Consider the following 16039-nt stretch of genomic DNA (forward strand, 5'->3'; position numbering starts at 1 on the left):
GTTACCTTGATAAATAAAGCCTCAATTTCAGAGCCTTAATGGACCTTCAGCATAGACGTTTTAGGGCTAGGTATTTCCCTTAGACTTCTGTGTAGCTGACAGCTATAACATTTTTAGGCATAGTTTGTATGAGTGAGATTTGTGGCTGGACCTCTCTGATGGACTTAATTCAGGCTTTACCACTAATGCGTTAGTATTTCCATATCCCAATTAATCACATCAAAGCATAGTTCAATTTGAAGGAAGTACAACAATTATTTTTGTGTTACTTCTTCATTGTTTTCCAGGATTCTGTATCTTTGGTTTAGTACATGTTAAGAAATGCAATGCAGAGAATATCTCTCTTTCTGGATGTGCATCACTGGCAAGCTTAGTAAAAGTCACCACAGCTGGATGTAGCAATATTGTGTTAGTATTTCAAATGTCTGCATGCATCTACATACACTCGCCATACAGGATCCAGTGATACATTAGCAGTAGTTTGGAATATGTATGTGAATGGAACAGATGCTCACAAATTTTTCTCCTGCTAAGAATAAAAGAAGAAAGTCAGTTTCTGCATATATGAGGTAAAAGTTGTCCTGTGTGATATGTCAAATTTCCATGAAAAATTGAAACGGTTCACTCAGTCTAAGCTACCAAGCTGTTTAGGAGTAGGTCACAGCATGAATTAGGAAATGCACAAGGCGTCTGGTGATTTGGGGTTTTAATAGGATTTTTTTACATCAGTTGAATAGTTGCATTGGAATTAGACATCAAGCCCTGATTTTCCTGAGCTGTGACAAATAAGATGTGATTTCTACTTTATGATTAACAGCTCTTCTGACTCTGGTGCTGCAGTGACATGGAGTTCATCTTTTCATTGCTGTGGCATTCACAAGTGGGGCTTGGTAGTAATTGATTTCAGGTGCTGTTAGTTGTAGTACATAACCTAGGAGGTTTTTGAATCGGGTTCCTATTGTAAATCGTTCCTGAAAGATCTTCCTAATCTTATTAATATTGACTGATTCTTTGTATTAGGATTTCCCAGGGATTGGTGGAGTCTAAAGGATTAAAGGCCTCTGAGTCAAGGATGACCTAGATTCTGATAGATTTTATTATGCAAATCCTTACAATCAGAGGTCATTAATGGAAACATCTGAAGCTAATATGAGTTAATATATTTGAGTGCTCTCTGAAATTAATGAGTGTTTCTGTTCCAGGTGAGTACAGTACAGTTTACGTTTAAGTACTTCAAAACTGCTTTGATTTAGAAGTATACTCAAAAAGCGACGTAGGATCTTAAATGTCCAAATCCTTTTGTCTGCTGCTGAAAGTTGGGTTCTGGAGACACTTTTGAAAACAGGGTTTTCCTCTGAAGTCACAGTGAGGGATCAGAAACCTCTTCTGCCCTTTCTAACATGATAATTTCAAGAAAACAGCAGATTCGTAACAATTAAGCAAGTTCTCAATTTAGCTTTCATTTTTGTAAAGGAAATTCCTTTTTTTTTTTGTTAAGTGGAAAAATGAAATATGACAAAGAACATACAGAAATTAAAAAAACACTGGCTTTCCCAACTCAAAACAGAATGATGATTTATACGGATGGCCATTTTTCTCTTCTATATTTACAAAGTGCTCTGTTACTTGAAGATCTGATAAGCAGAGAAAGTAATATTCTCGAACAACCTGGTCCTCGCCAGTTAAACTCCAGCTGTCCCTGCTGTTTGAGTGGGTGCAGGGATCAGATCAAAACCAGGAAGATTGTGAATGTAATATAAAGGCATTAATGTATTTTCCTTTATGGTGGCTTCCCAAAGTTCAACACATGGACTTCAGGCCACAAATGAAAAAGCTCTCTATTTGGTTCTTTAAATATGTTTTCATTCTTTCATTTATTTCACAAGCCTGACTACTTAATTATATTTGTTTCTTTATTAATACTTGCCTTTTTGTATCATGCTTTTCTCCTGAGAATGTGAAAATATGTAAATAACCTGAGCAAAGACATTCCATTTTAGGCCAGTAGTAGGGTAGGCCATTATGATTATGCTATTTCTGAGTAAACAGAGGTGTTTAGCCAAAATGCTCATAACTGACAATCTAACTGAAAAATCTTCAAATTAAGCGTATGTTTTAAAACTTGTTTTCCTAAGTGGCTTATAGTCTGTCGAGCAAGGAGTTGGTAGTGGAGGTGGAGACAGAGCACAGGGAGCTGACCTGTCCCTCTTCTGCTGTCGTGAGCAGTGATGGGACAGGTTCCGATTTTGATTACTTTGGTTTAGAGTGAGGTGGTATCGTTGAAGTCAGTAGCGTGCCTATAGTGTAACATTCGGTGACTGGCCTTAGGTTCAGACCCTAACGGTGGGAAGCCTTGCCAGCTGGCACTTAAAACATGTCCCTCTCCTCCTCTCATTTTACGTGGATGCACGGAATTCTCAGTCTCGGAAGAAATCACGTAGGATGGGGATCCAGTGCGCCTCGTTCTGAACAGAAACGTTTTTACCAGCTCTTTTGCCACCCCTACACAACGTCTGTCGTCTGCTTCATGCGTACCTCTAGCTCCCTTTGAGGCAAATTGCTTTGCAGCTCCCTGGAACGACAGGCAGAAGTGCAGCCCCGCTGCTGCCAGCACCGTGTCCTTTGACATTTCCCAGGGCAGCGATGCAACGTGTTATTTCCTGCTCCTGTACTTCTCTGCTACCTTGCAGAATATACCAGCAGAATGTGGGTTAATGGGGCAGGCATGGCACAGAGAACAGTCTCTCTGGTGGAGTCATTAGGATTTGCTGGCGGATCGCCAGCTCAGTTGGTGCAATTTTACACTCACTTTTCAGAGCAAGCTTAAAGGGGAAACCTCCGTTCACTTTAAGCCTTTACAGCCAACGAGAGCCTGCTGGGGCTTGCCTGCCACTGTCCACATCTCTGATGAACAGCTGGCTGGAAATTCTCATCTAAGCACTTACTCAAATGATTTGTTGTTGTTATTGTTGTTTTGAAATTGGTAGTCAGGACTATTTAATATTAACGGCTCTGCATGGAATTGATTGGTGATATTGCTGTCTCCTATGTTTGGATTTTCCCAAAGTTAAAAAGCAGAGTCTGAGGTGCGATTTGAGGAGAGGGGTAAGTGGCAGAAACCCACAAAAAACCCAAACCCTCCACAAAACCTTCTGCCTGGGAAAGGCATAGCTGAGCAGGCACAGCTAGACTCCAGCCAGTACCTTACATACATACCAAAGATTTTAGGTCTGTTCTGCAACAGGCTTCAGCTGCATGTGAAATTAATAGCAGCTGATAGCACACAGCTCCTGAAAGAGTTAGATTATCACAGCTGTAGGGCATTGTAATTTTGTTACTTGTGTAAAGAGTTAATCAGAATAATATAATTAGATATTGTCATATAATAAACTGAAATGCAAATTAATTTTGGAAAGAATTAACTGATATTATATTTATTTTACTTTGTTGCTTAAAATGGAATTGTATCAACCAGAATCAATAACCAATGTATCTTTGTGTTTTTAGAAACTTTTCATGTGAAACATGCAGTCCTAGTTAATGCTTACTGATCTGGAATTAGAGAGCAAAAGGGTTAAATCTCAATCCCTCTCTGATTTATATTTCCCTCCCCTCCTTCCCAGCTGTGGACATGGATGGAAGATCTGCAGAAGGAGCTTTTAGAGGATGTCTGTGCTGACTCTGTGGATGCGGTTCAGGAGCTTATCAAGCAGTTTCAGCAGCAACAAACAGCCACCTTGGATGCTACTCTCAATGTTATTAAAGAAGGGGAAGATTTAATCCAGCAGCTCAGGTAAGCATCCATCTGGAGGACAGGTGTTGAGAAATATGATGTATGCTGTGGTTTAGGTGTGCATAAATAAGGAAATGTAAATTAGGATTAATTGGGAGAGTTTATTAATTCTTTGCTTATTTATGATTCTTCAAATTCTTTGGGTATTTTAATGAAATCGCAAAGAGTGATTTGTGCGGACTGGTTAGAGTAGTCTGTGTATCAGCATGAGTTCCTGTTTGACAGAAAGATTATTTATAGGCACAGTGAAGTGAATTGAAACAAATGTGTTTCAGGTGAATATTTTTAGTTGGTATTTATAGAAGATTGTTAAATGGTTGTAAGCTGAGGCGTCATGATTTATATGGTTACTCCTGATGTAGAAGTGTATTCCTCTTAATAAAATATACACGTGTCTAACAATCTTCACTCTTTCATTTTGCATGCAGCACCCTTCTATTTATCTTTGTCCATGTGGGGTTGATTCATACTGTCAAAGAGGGTCTTATACTGCCAGTTCTACTTGCTTTGTGTATTTAAACCAGCTCATTTTACCTGATTTAAAATATGTGAAGAGACTAACTCCAAGGAATTGGAGTTTTTTTGCTTTCTCAGTCTGTAAGTGTAATAGAACGAATGTTTGCAGAGTAAACTTACACAAAACTTGTTAGATGTCTCTCACTTGTTCTTGTTTAGAGGGGTTTTCTGTGGCTTTAACTTTGTTGACAGCAGTGGAGTTTTCCTGCCTTTTACTGATGTTACTAGGTCAAATATATCACTGATTGTTTAGATCTTTGTAATGTTACAGATTGCCCTTATCTACATGTACAGAGCGTGTACATTCTGTATACATATATAATATGCAAATCTTCCAGGTCTTATGCATTTCACCAGAGACTGTCCCACAGAGTCGTTATCCTCCTCACCCTGAGCTTTCTAATCTGATGCCTTCAGTTCTCACATAAGAAGTGCAGAAAACCATGAGCCACGATAGGAAAAACCTAAGGTGCTCTAGAGTAGAGTAGATAATGAAATGCCCTGATGGAGCTCTGCCCTTAAAAGCCCTCCTGGAGTCCCTGAGTCTTCTACTACAGCCGTGTGCTGAGCTTTCCTCTATACTTTTTCCTATCACCCTGGATGCAGAGTCTTCCCCACTGGGTTGGGGAGGGGTGGGGAGGAAGACTTGAAAGGGCTTCTCTAGGTTTTGATTGTCATTCACCCCTAGGCAGCCACACAGGAGAGCCTGTGTAAATTCCCAGTCTTGCTGTATGTGGCTTTCCTGCATCACAGCGGGAGAATGAGGGACCCAAGCTGTGGTATTGCTTGCTGAGATCAGAGCTGCAAAGGAAGGATCAGGAGTAGACATAGCTCCATCCATCCATCCTTGCTGCTAAGTAGGAAGGAAACATGCTGTGTTTGGTGAGCTGCCAGAAGGAAGGGGTTTTAGCTAAGAATGTATGTATGGCCAGCCATAACAGGTCAGTCAAAGGTCTCCATCGTAATTTGCCTTTATGTAAAGAAACTTTTTGCAAAGTTTAGGGCATTTCTAGTGAAATTTCTGGACTAAAGATTTTTTTGTTTTTCATCCCACCTGTTGGCATAACGTCATTTCAGCATGAACACCCATGGAGAAAAGCCTGAAAGGGACCCTGTGTAAGCCCATCAGGTGGAGTGTGGGGAGTCCTGGTGCTGTCTGAGGGGCTGGCCTAAAGGCTTTTTGCCTGCACCTGAGTTAGCAGGAAAGCGGCATGAGGAGTTGGAGGGTGGCCAGGGCAATTTGGAGCTGAGAAGTCAGTGGAGCATCAATACACATAACAGTTATTGGAGAAAGGCTGGTGTAGTGGCTGCAAGGTCATGCAGAGGAAGAAGTGAACTGGGAGATGGCGTGAGGGACTTCAGCTTATTTTAATGTAAACTTAGTCAACTCTTAGTTTCAGTCTTTGAAAAGTAAGAGTAGCCACAGGTTTGAGACTTTTTTTGGAATTAGTGTCATGCCTAGACAGGGTTTGTGGCAACTGTATTTAGCGAAGAAACGTTTTTTGGGGGGTCTGGTTTGTATTCTGGGCAGTGAGCAAGGTGGAACAGGGTGAACATATTTCTGCAAAGTGATCACATCGTTCTGATATCGTTAAGACCAAGTACAGAGAGAACAGTTGTCTGAAGGACAGAAGCCCTGAACACACACAAAGATTTGTAGAGCTGAACTGTCAAGACAATCTCCAATTCAAGTGTTGGTTTTGAGCGCTGTGACTAACTGCAAAGCCTGTAATGCGATCCTGGACTCTTTCAAAAAGATTTTGAAAAAGTAAAGCAGAACGGTGTAAGAAAAACATGAAACCACCCTTGTGTGTGCCCACTCTTAACAGCTTTTATGCCTGCTGGCAAAAGTGAAGAACATATAGATAAAGAAAAGGAGGAAAAATTAGAATTGCTGCAGTCTTTCCTTAACACAGCATTGCATTTCACAGTGTGGATCACCTTGTGCCTGCGTGAAGAATAGTTGAAGATTGCAAACACTACAACAACGGAGAGAATGAAGTACACTGCTCTTATCAAGCATGTCATAGCACAGGTTAAAACCAATAAAATTAATGGTGCTTTGAAAAATTTTACATTTCTTGTCCTTATCTCTGAAAGAACAGATACTGGTTTAGAGGAGATCATTTGTGTAACAGCACTCTGTGTCTCCTCCAGATAGCTTAGGAAAAGCTCAGCTGCTTGTACTAGTTAAATACAATGCCTGGGACTGCTCTTCACAGAAGGTCTTCAGTAGCTCTGTGTCAGGAGACCATACCTATCAGGAATAAACCAGGCCTGGCTAGCAACACTGTATGTGTCATGGTTAGCATCGGAAACACTTTTTTCACTCTTCCTTATCAATGTTTTACTGAGATGATCATTGTTCTCAGCAGCCAACACAAAGCCGATCTTTTGAACTGCGTTTCTAGAAGTGCTGCTGGGGGCAATAGTTCTGCGTATCTTGAAAGGCAAAACAATGACTTGCTCCAGTGAGATGTGAAAGAACAGGAATATTAGGGGCAAAAAAAAGACAGTGAAGACTTACGTATCTTGCCTTCTTTACAGGAGTTCAGCATATGAGCTTTTGATAGTGAGTATGTTTCTCTAAGCTTTCTCCCAGTTAAAGCACCGAAAGTGGTTTCAGGAGCACAACGTTCATTCTGAACAAACTCAACAGCAATGCATTAAGCCCAATTTTATGTTCCCCAAAGTTTATTTTGGTTTTTTTTCCCCAATAATTTCCCTGCATTTTATGACTCCAATTGTACACTTTGAGAGACTAGTAAGGATCTTTTACAAATTCTTTCCCAGAATTTCTCATCACCAAACAGAGCAAGAAATCTTATGGTGGAAGCATCCAATCTCAGAAATTTCTTTTTCTGGATGGAGATCTTTCTCAAAGCAGACTATATAGGGATTGTCAAGGCCTTATCTGAGGAGACTGTGAAAAAATATCAGATTATTACACTTAAATTTTTGTATTGCATCAGCTACTGAAATGCAAGTGTGGCTTGATTTGAAGAGTGAAATGTTTAATGAAAAAGAATTTCTAAAACCAAGTGTGTCTTTAGATCCCATGAGAGATTATTCAACACCATTCTTGAATAATTCATTGAGTCATTTAGATAATATATGAATAGTAATAATCCTGCATTTGGATGAAGACATATTTCATGTCCTTTCATAGAAGGCAGGTGCTGACTGAAGGAAACAGAACTTGATTGAATGTGGCCTCGGATTAAGCTGTAGTTTCAAAATATCACCTTGTTATCTTCATTCATCCTTCCTCTGAACAGCCCTAATGTGGAGGCAGAAGGAGACCTTGTGGTCACCAAGAAGGTGAAAACACAAGACTGACAAGAGTGGGGCAGAAACCATATCACCTGGAGAGAGTAATGCTGGTGTAATATTCCCTTATAAACAAGGGAATTTGGTAGTTACTCACTTCAAAATAATGCTGGAGCATCTGAAGTTCAGTGTATCAGACATAGAGTATTTGAGGAAGAAGAGGTGAAATACATCCAAAGAGCAAACTACTGTGCAGTTAATAGTATTCTGTATTATTAATTGTATTCTTAGGCTTCAGATGTTCAGGCAAATGCTTGTTCTGTTCCTTCAAGACACACAACGAAAGCAGAATAACGTGTGTTTTGTTGCCTTAGAACCTCAAAGGTGTGTATTAAACTTACATAAAATGACTCTGTGTGTCCGTGCCTAGTTTCACTTTAAGGCATCTGTAAAAGGTTATACTTTTTTTCCCCTCAATTATGTTCAATTAGCATTTAAGTTGACTGTATGTTGTTTTGATCTGACCCTACGTGATGATAATATGAAAAGAGCAAAGCACAAGCATTTCATTTCAGTCAAGTTCTGTAGAAAACTACAAATGCTTTGCTAGATGTTTATGGAGGCAAAATTCAACGCAGAAAAGGGAAATAAAAAGCTAAATACCCAGCACTCTTCCACAGTGAGGAGACTCTGTGTGCACCTCTACTGAGCAGCCCAAGCTAGGTGGCCAGAAGAATGGTTCCCAGCCACATTTGGTCCCTGTGGGACAATGTGGTGACCTGGCAGCATTACCTGACTTTTCGCTTGTCTTCCAATACTGTCAGCCAGTTTGCTGCACACATGGGAGTTTGTTGGTGCACCTACAGTCCAGTACATGCTGTTGGATTTGTAATCTCCCCCCCCACCTTCTGCAAGGCAGAGCTAAACATTGATAGGAAGTACTGATGATAAGACCTGCTGGCTTACCCACTTCATCCTGTTATCCAACCAGTGCGCAGGTCTTTCCAACATTGTATTTGAGAGGGTTTTCAGTTGGCTTGGTTTAAGTATGCCGAATAATGCAGCTGTTATCACATGCCTTTGAGTGGGATGGACAGAGAAAACCATTGCATCTAAATCTTGTTTTAGCTGAAGTACCAAAGCCAAAATTAAATTATGGCTTCAGTTTCCTTTCTGGTTCTTGTTAAAGTTGGGGGACTTTTTGTGGCACATTCGAGGATAAATTTCAGCTCTTTATGTCTGCAAAGGCTCTTTATCCATAAAACACTCACTGAAAAAAATTTACTGAGGGCATAACAGACTGTAGGTGAGCCTATTAATATATGTGAGAACACACATAGAAAAGAAACTGTCAGGACTGTCCTATGTCCATGCTAAGACTTCTTTCTAGTACAGCAAACTTCCGATTGGTACTAGCCCACCAGTCAAAGGGTGGGCTCCCTTCTGCTGCTGTATATGGAAGATGTAGATGGAGCAGCATCTGACCTGTCACAGGCATGTCTCATTTCATTTACCTTACTGAAAAGACAAGTCAGAGTCTGCCTTACAGTGTTTGAAAGGTGTTTTCCTTCGGTGGATTTTTTTGCACTGTATTCTGCATCTATTAGTGCACTACATAATCTAGAGGAAATCAAGGCATCCCTACTCCTTGGTCTAAAATGTTGGTAATTCTGATGCAGTTAGTCTGTAATTAATAAAGCAAATGCACAAAATTAACTTGTAAAGGTCCAGGTGGCTAAATAGCATCTCTGAGCTTGGTGTGAGTGTAGGCTGGAGCAGGTCACTTTGTAGGATTAAAGGGGATTGCCAGTCAGTCTCCCCAAGAGAGCCCTTGAGATTGATGTGGCATTCTCCTCCCCTCCCTCTTGCAACTGTGTAAGGTCACACACAGTCTCACGGCACAAGAAAGGATGATCCCCTTGTTCAAACTTTGTGCCGAGCTCAGGAGCTGCAGGATTTCAGCGAGTAGAAGAGATGAGAGTTGCATACGCCTTCTGTCAGCCCTTTGTGCTTGGGTTTGCTTCTCAGCAGCATGCAGAATCACAAATATGTAGTTCTTGCTCTTTCGCCTGCCTTAAAGCTCAGTTTTAACCATGCTCTTTGCCTTGCTACAGGGACTCCGCCGTTTCCAACAATAAGACTCCACACAATAGCTCCATCAGCCACATTGAATCTGTCCTTCAGCAGCTCGACGAGGCCCAGGTACAGATGGAAGAGCTCTTCCATGAGAGGAAGATTAAGCTAGACATTTTCCTTCAGCTCCGGATTTTTGAGCAGTACACCATTGAGGTAAGAACTGGCTGCATGACCTGAGAAAGGTAGAACTGTGGGAGAGGGAGTATATGTAAACATACATATACTCAAGGATGCACCTCGAGCTGTTTGGTTGTGCTCAGCTGTCCAGTGAGGAAGAGTTTTACAACCAGGTTTTAAATTCGGCATGTTGAAGCTAAAGAATGCTTTAGGATATCCTGCTAGAATGCACTGAAATAGATTCGTGTCTGCTTAAGTGAGTATGCTGAGAACCTCTCTGCTTTGCCAAGAAGCTTTATAAGATGCCCGTGTTATAAGTCTTTGTTGACACTAGTCACTCAGGGATTTGAACGTTCTCTGTCACTTATTAGTGAGGTTTGTCTCTTCAGATACAAACATAGATGCATACAAACAGATACATGCTTGACTTTAAACCAGTGAATGAAAAAAAATGTGTTATGCGTGAAAGGAAAGGACGTTTAAAAGATGGGTTTTTAAGCATCAGAGTCGATTTATTTAAAAAAGAAAGAAAAAAAAAAAGAGGGAAAGTTAAAGTATATTTTTATGTCCTGGTGCAAAAAAGATCTTTCAGTTTTGTTTTGTACTTGTGTTTTGAAATCAAAAGCACTGGATGAAAAATTCTTCAAAACATTAATAATTGAGGTATTCTTGAACAGAGAAACTTTAAAGAGACTCCAGGCAATCTCATGAATTACTTGCTGTAATTCTGATAGGACATGATGCAAAAAGAACAACAGGTAAATTTTGTGCACAAAATCCATGAAAGCCATGTGTCAGCGCGTGTGTCCCTTCTGGACTGTGTTCCTCCTACTGTATCCCACTGGTGCTCGTTCGGTTCATGGAGCATCTTTAAGTGTTTTATGATGATATATTCCTGAAAATATTGTTTCTAAATGTGTAGGTAATATCAAGGTGGGTATTGTTAATTAATGGGAGCCTTAGAATGCTGTGTTTATACTTTGTGTTTATTTTAAGACATGGCATGATGAATTATACTGGAATAAAAGGCTGGAAACAGAGGGGTTTAGGTTTCTTGATCTGTAATTGGATGCCAGAGATAGAAATCAGGAGTATCTGAGCTTTCCTGTTGTAACTGCATAGTTAGGTATCGTACTGAAGTCTATTCAACAATGCTTGTTATTTATGTAAATTAGAATAGTTTCATTTTACTTACCAGTTATATACAGCCTCCTTGATATTGAGAGACAGTGTTCTTTGTGAGTATGTGTGTATAAGTATAAATGTATGTATTCCATGTCAAATAAGATACTTTGCCTTAAGAATGCTACATTCAAAATTCAGGAGCCTGCAGTAACTGTAGAATCTCTTATGTTTAAACAGAAGATATTTTGATACAATGGTGTGGCAAATGTTGAATAATTGAGACTTTTACTCTAAAGATATAAACGGGGTGTGAATGCATATACTTGTACATACCTATAAATGGCACCTGTGTTTTCAAAAATTAAGCAAAAAAATAAAACCCAGTATGTGCTTCTGAAACACCCAAATGTGTATGTAGGCAGTATATGGTGAACCCATGTGAGCCGTTCATTAACATCTCAGCCTGTTTCACTGCAAATATACATCTGAACCTAGAATTATGCTGATTTAAGTAAAGATCTAAGAAGAAACAAAAAAACCCCCACTGTTTTCAAATTCTTTTTCTTCGTACATAGTCTTTCAATCAAAGATCTCAAAGGCTGCTGCCACCATGGATTGCTTTACTGATGGGGCAATCGAGGCATAAGGAGATGATGTGACTTATCCTAGTCCCCTCCATCTGCGGTGCCAGAGATGGGAGTACTGTGTGCATCCCTCTGTTTTGTTTCTGCATGAATCCTGCTCCTCTGTATTCAGACACATTTGGAGTGGCTGTGATACATTAAGATATTTAAAATTGGAAATGTGCTTCAGAGTCTTCTAAAATCAGATTAGCTAGAAAGGATTTTAAAGAAATCACCACTTAGTTGTCACTGTAGATTTGCTGGTTTTTTATCATAAGAACATCTGAATTCCCTCTGCAAGATTAATATTACAGGGAAATCTGAGAACACATTTCATAGGGAGTCTATGGGCAGATGATTTTATTTAGAAAGCTGTCTCTTTCTGCAAAATATTTTATTTTAGAATAATTATGACATTTAATTTATAACTAAACATGCAACAAAAAATATATCCAGGTCAGTATCTTAAATTTTATTTAGTGCTTAAACAAAAAACCCAGTTTGGTGGATAATAGAAAGGCAATTTGAAATATTAAATGACACGTGTATGCTATGCCATTTCAAACAACAGCTGAATTGACTCAAATTGACACAATAATGATCTTTAGAAGGTAGATTGTAGTCAGTTGCCTCAGCCGTATAATAAAGATTCCAAGTCAGTAGGAAACTCTTGTCAAAATTAACAAAATTCTCTCATGGCATTGTTGAGAAGCAAAAAGATTTTTTCATCACCATAATTAAAAAGCATGCGTATTTCTGATGGTTAACTATTCCAAGCTTTTAAGGGAAAAAGATTTTAAATCAGAAGAAATTTAAACCAGGAAATTAGTAGAGAAAATACTTAAAGACAAGTATCTTGAGTTATGATTAGAAATATATTTGGGTTCTAAATTTCCATAATAGCCTAGATCCTGCATAGATTAAGAAAGGTGAAATAATGTGTACCAGTATGATTGTCAAAAGAATTTCTCTATTTCTGGTCTGGTGAAGCCTCCTTGCATCTCTCCAAAGAACAGTGCCATATTGAACACTTCCCTAATGAAACCCCTCTACCTGCTGCAGCCATGTTAATCTTCCTGCACTCGCACAAACCGTCTGCAAAAAGCGGGCCCTCCACCTCCCAAACATGAACACCTTTGTCCTCTTTGCTGCTTCTGTCTTGTCAAGCATCGAGTTTCCCATTTTTCCCCCTCAAGTCTGTGTTTTCACCCTTGGTTCTTGGGGTTTTGTGCTCTGGGGGAATTCTTTATGATGAGGACCCTTCCCTGGGAACTCTGGTGAGAGGAAAAACTTGCATCTCTCTAGTGGAAGCCAGAGGAATGTAGCTGTGGGAGCCCATCTGCTTCCAACAGCTTTAGGGAAGGCTGCACATTAGAGCCTCGTTCTCAGAGAATAGCTACATCTTGTGTTGTCTCTTTCCATCCAGTTTTGGTACCAAACATTTTTGATTCTGTTAATTTTCCCTACTATCCTCTCTCTCTCTCTCTCTCCTTTGTATTTAATGATGCAAACGAAGTATTAGGAGTTTTTCAAACTCATGAATGGCAACTGAGTGATTGGCCTTTAGTTTTATTTAGAAAGTGTCTGACTGTCATTTGTTCTTTGGAAACTTTCCTGCTTTTACTGTTTTCCAAAGACACTGAAATCCACGCCACAGACTGTGTAGCCCTGTCCTTTGGCGCTCCTTCCTTTACTTGCACTGTGCCCATCTGCTTTGTGGCACTCCTGGTTATCGAGCTTTTCTATAATCTTCTCTTCTTGACAGAGGTTTGGTGTCCAGACAAACTTCAGAATTAATGATTACTGCACAAGTAACACTTAATTCCATCTATTTAGACATCATTGGACCTTTTCTTGTACTTCAGTGAAATCTGCCAACTATTGTTAGATTTTGTCATCCGGAAAAGTATTTTACGTAAAGAGAAGCCACCTGCCTTTTTCTTTGGCAGGGCAGACCAGCTGCGTTCATTTAGGACTTCTAAGGACTTGTAAGCTGCACAGGCAGCTTTTGTGTTCTACTTGAGTCAAGGCAGGTTTGGCAGATATAAATTTGGATACGAACCCACAGGCACATAGTATGTGCTGCCTGTTCTTTCTTGCCTTAATCTCATTATATTGACTGATATTTACACTCTGGATTCTTGGGGTAAAGTATGAAATCCAAACTATGACAACACCTGGAAACAGGCATAACAGAAACATGAGAGAGTCTAGCTATCCCTATGGGAGGCTATTTTGCCTTAGGTTTTAAAACCATAAAATGACAACCTATTCTTTATTTAGGAAACGTTTTGATGCCTGATATGTTTTATTCCTTTACAAAGTCATTGCACATTTCAAGACAAGATGGAATCATTAGGATTAGATGGTTGGGCTTTCAATATGATGCAGATTTCAACTGTGTTCGTGCAGCCAACCAAGTAACTCGGGAGATTTTGTGCAATGTGAATGTGGTAGCTGATCCGCTACAAGGAAATAGGGTGTAAGACTCAAGGGACAATAGCTGGCAGACAGAGGCAGTTCTGGCACCACACTGAGCACGTTGTACATATGAAGCACAGTCTTGTACCAGAGTTATATCCTCAGTAAAATCCGTCAAGTATACTTTGTTCTTACCTTCAGAAATAGTCATATGAAGGCTTATTAGCCATTGTTTGAATGAATACTAATATACAGTAAAATGGTAAATGCATAAGAAATTAATGGTAAAATGCACTGAGTTGCAACCCCTAACAAAATTACTGCTGTCGAGTCTTTCTGCATATTTTTTCTTTATATCTTTTGTAGAGAGATGATCAGATTCACCTGTAGGCCTCTATAAAACTCTGTGACTGGGAACAGGTATGGTATTGGCTAATACCTGTCTGGCAACAGTTGTTGGTTACCTCCAAAGAAACTTCCCTGTCCCTTTCCCAGAGCTGCCCAGCTCCTTCCCTTGCGTGTGTTGTTTTGTTTCCTGCGATGTGCGTGGATCTATGCAATGCTAGACAGAGCCTGTGCACTGTAGTCTTAGAGCAACGTGATTCCTAGGCCAAGACATAGTCCTGCAAGGAAGGGATTATGGGGGTTCCCACTGTACAATCTTGTATGCTGTTTGTTATCTTTCAAAAAGCCCCGTGATCACTAAAATCTTCACCTGCTAGATATCTAATTTTCCACCATTCAATCTCTTTGGCTCCATTTTACCTGCTAATTAATTTTTTCAGCCTTGATTTCACTTGCTGGCTTTCCTGGCTGTTCCCATCCATCCTTGAGCATGAGTTTGGAAAGGAACAGGAGCCAGCTTTCAGACAGTAGTTTACTTCACTGTTATTTATTTACAACTCACTTGAGTTTCCCATTCCAGGTTTGTAACACTAGGAGAATCTTTCAAGTGAATTAGCTGCCTGTGTGAGGGTACAAGATGTTTTATAGCCCCTCACTGACTTATAGCTGACACTCAGGTGTGAACTTCTTTATTAGAAATAAGAGTTACAGAGATCTTGAGATACATTTGAAAGAAAGGGAACGGTAAGAAAAATTTCAGTCTCTTTTGTTGATAAACTGGAATCCTATAATGTCTCACACTCAGTGAGCTTCTGGGGTGTTTTTTCCATATGTACCTAGTTTTCAAACTGCACATCATTTTATGGGAAGGCAGGCACTAAGCTGTCCTGGGCACCCTGTCTCTTGGAGCTGAATTCCATTGTTCCTCTTGACATTTTTGGGATTCAGGACCCAAAAGCACTGAAGCAGAATCATCACTGTGACAGCCTTTTCACACTTCAGTGGCCCAGGTCCCCACTAAGCGAGTGTGGCATTTCTGTCTGTTGTCAAAAAAATGGGTGACAGTATTGTCATACTGCACAGCGTCAGCCTGAACTGAGGCCTGAGAAGGAGGAACAGCAAACTTCCTGCTTACGTGATCTGCAGAAGTGACAGTTCCATTCACCCTTTCCTACCTACATCTCCTCTACCATATACCATTGGTATTTGCTTGTAGATGCAGTTATGCTGTCACAACTAGTCTTCTGCTCTTCCAGCCTGCTCTGAACGCTGAGGCAGAGCAGAGTGCTGTCGCCCCTGGCATCCCTGGTGCCCAATCTCTAGCATGTGCCTTAGAGATCTCATCTCCCTTACTCCATTATAACCCCTTTCTGTTCTTGCAGATGTTGCTTCAGCATCCAGGAGTCAGAATTACCTTTATTGATTCTTTCCTGGACCTCTCATCTCATCCACCCTCACTCTCTATTCATCCCAGATGTATGGGTCCCACCTTTTTGTCTCTTGAAATGAGGTAGATATTCCCTTTTCTTGATTCTGAGCTCTGTGCACATATCTGCCCTGTGCCTGTGTGACTATTCTTCCTGTCCTGCCTCATCCCCATGCTCTACCCACTCTTTTCACCTTTACTCCTCCTCCTACTTGCACCATCATTTCTCTTGCAACCTGCCTCCTACATATGCTTGTTCTTCCCAAG

At 40.2% G+C, this 16039-nt stretch overlaps 1 protein-coding gene across 7 annotated transcripts in view; it reads left to right on the forward strand.

The window, feature by feature from the left end:
• Window positions 1-16039, forward strand: part of KALRN (kalirin RhoGEF kinase) — a 515104-nt gene that overhangs the window by 311785 nt on the left and 187280 nt on the right. For all 7 annotated transcript variants that reach the window (XM_075757089.1, XM_075757095.1, XM_075757087.1 and 4 more), the window contains exons 12-13: window positions 3624-3793; window positions 9694-9868. In XM_075757089.1, the coding sequence (XP_075613204.1) occupies window positions 3624-3793; window positions 9694-9868 (345 nt within the window). The remainder of the gene's footprint in view (window positions 1-3623; window positions 3794-9693; window positions 9869-16039) is intronic.

This window comes from Balearica regulorum, chromosome 6, assembly GCF_011004875.1.
Source record: "Balearica regulorum gibbericeps isolate bBalReg1 chromosome 6, bBalReg1.pri, whole genome shotgun sequence".
In the NCBI taxonomy this organism is placed as follows: Eukaryota; Metazoa; Chordata; class Aves; order Gruiformes; family Gruidae; genus Balearica; species Balearica regulorum.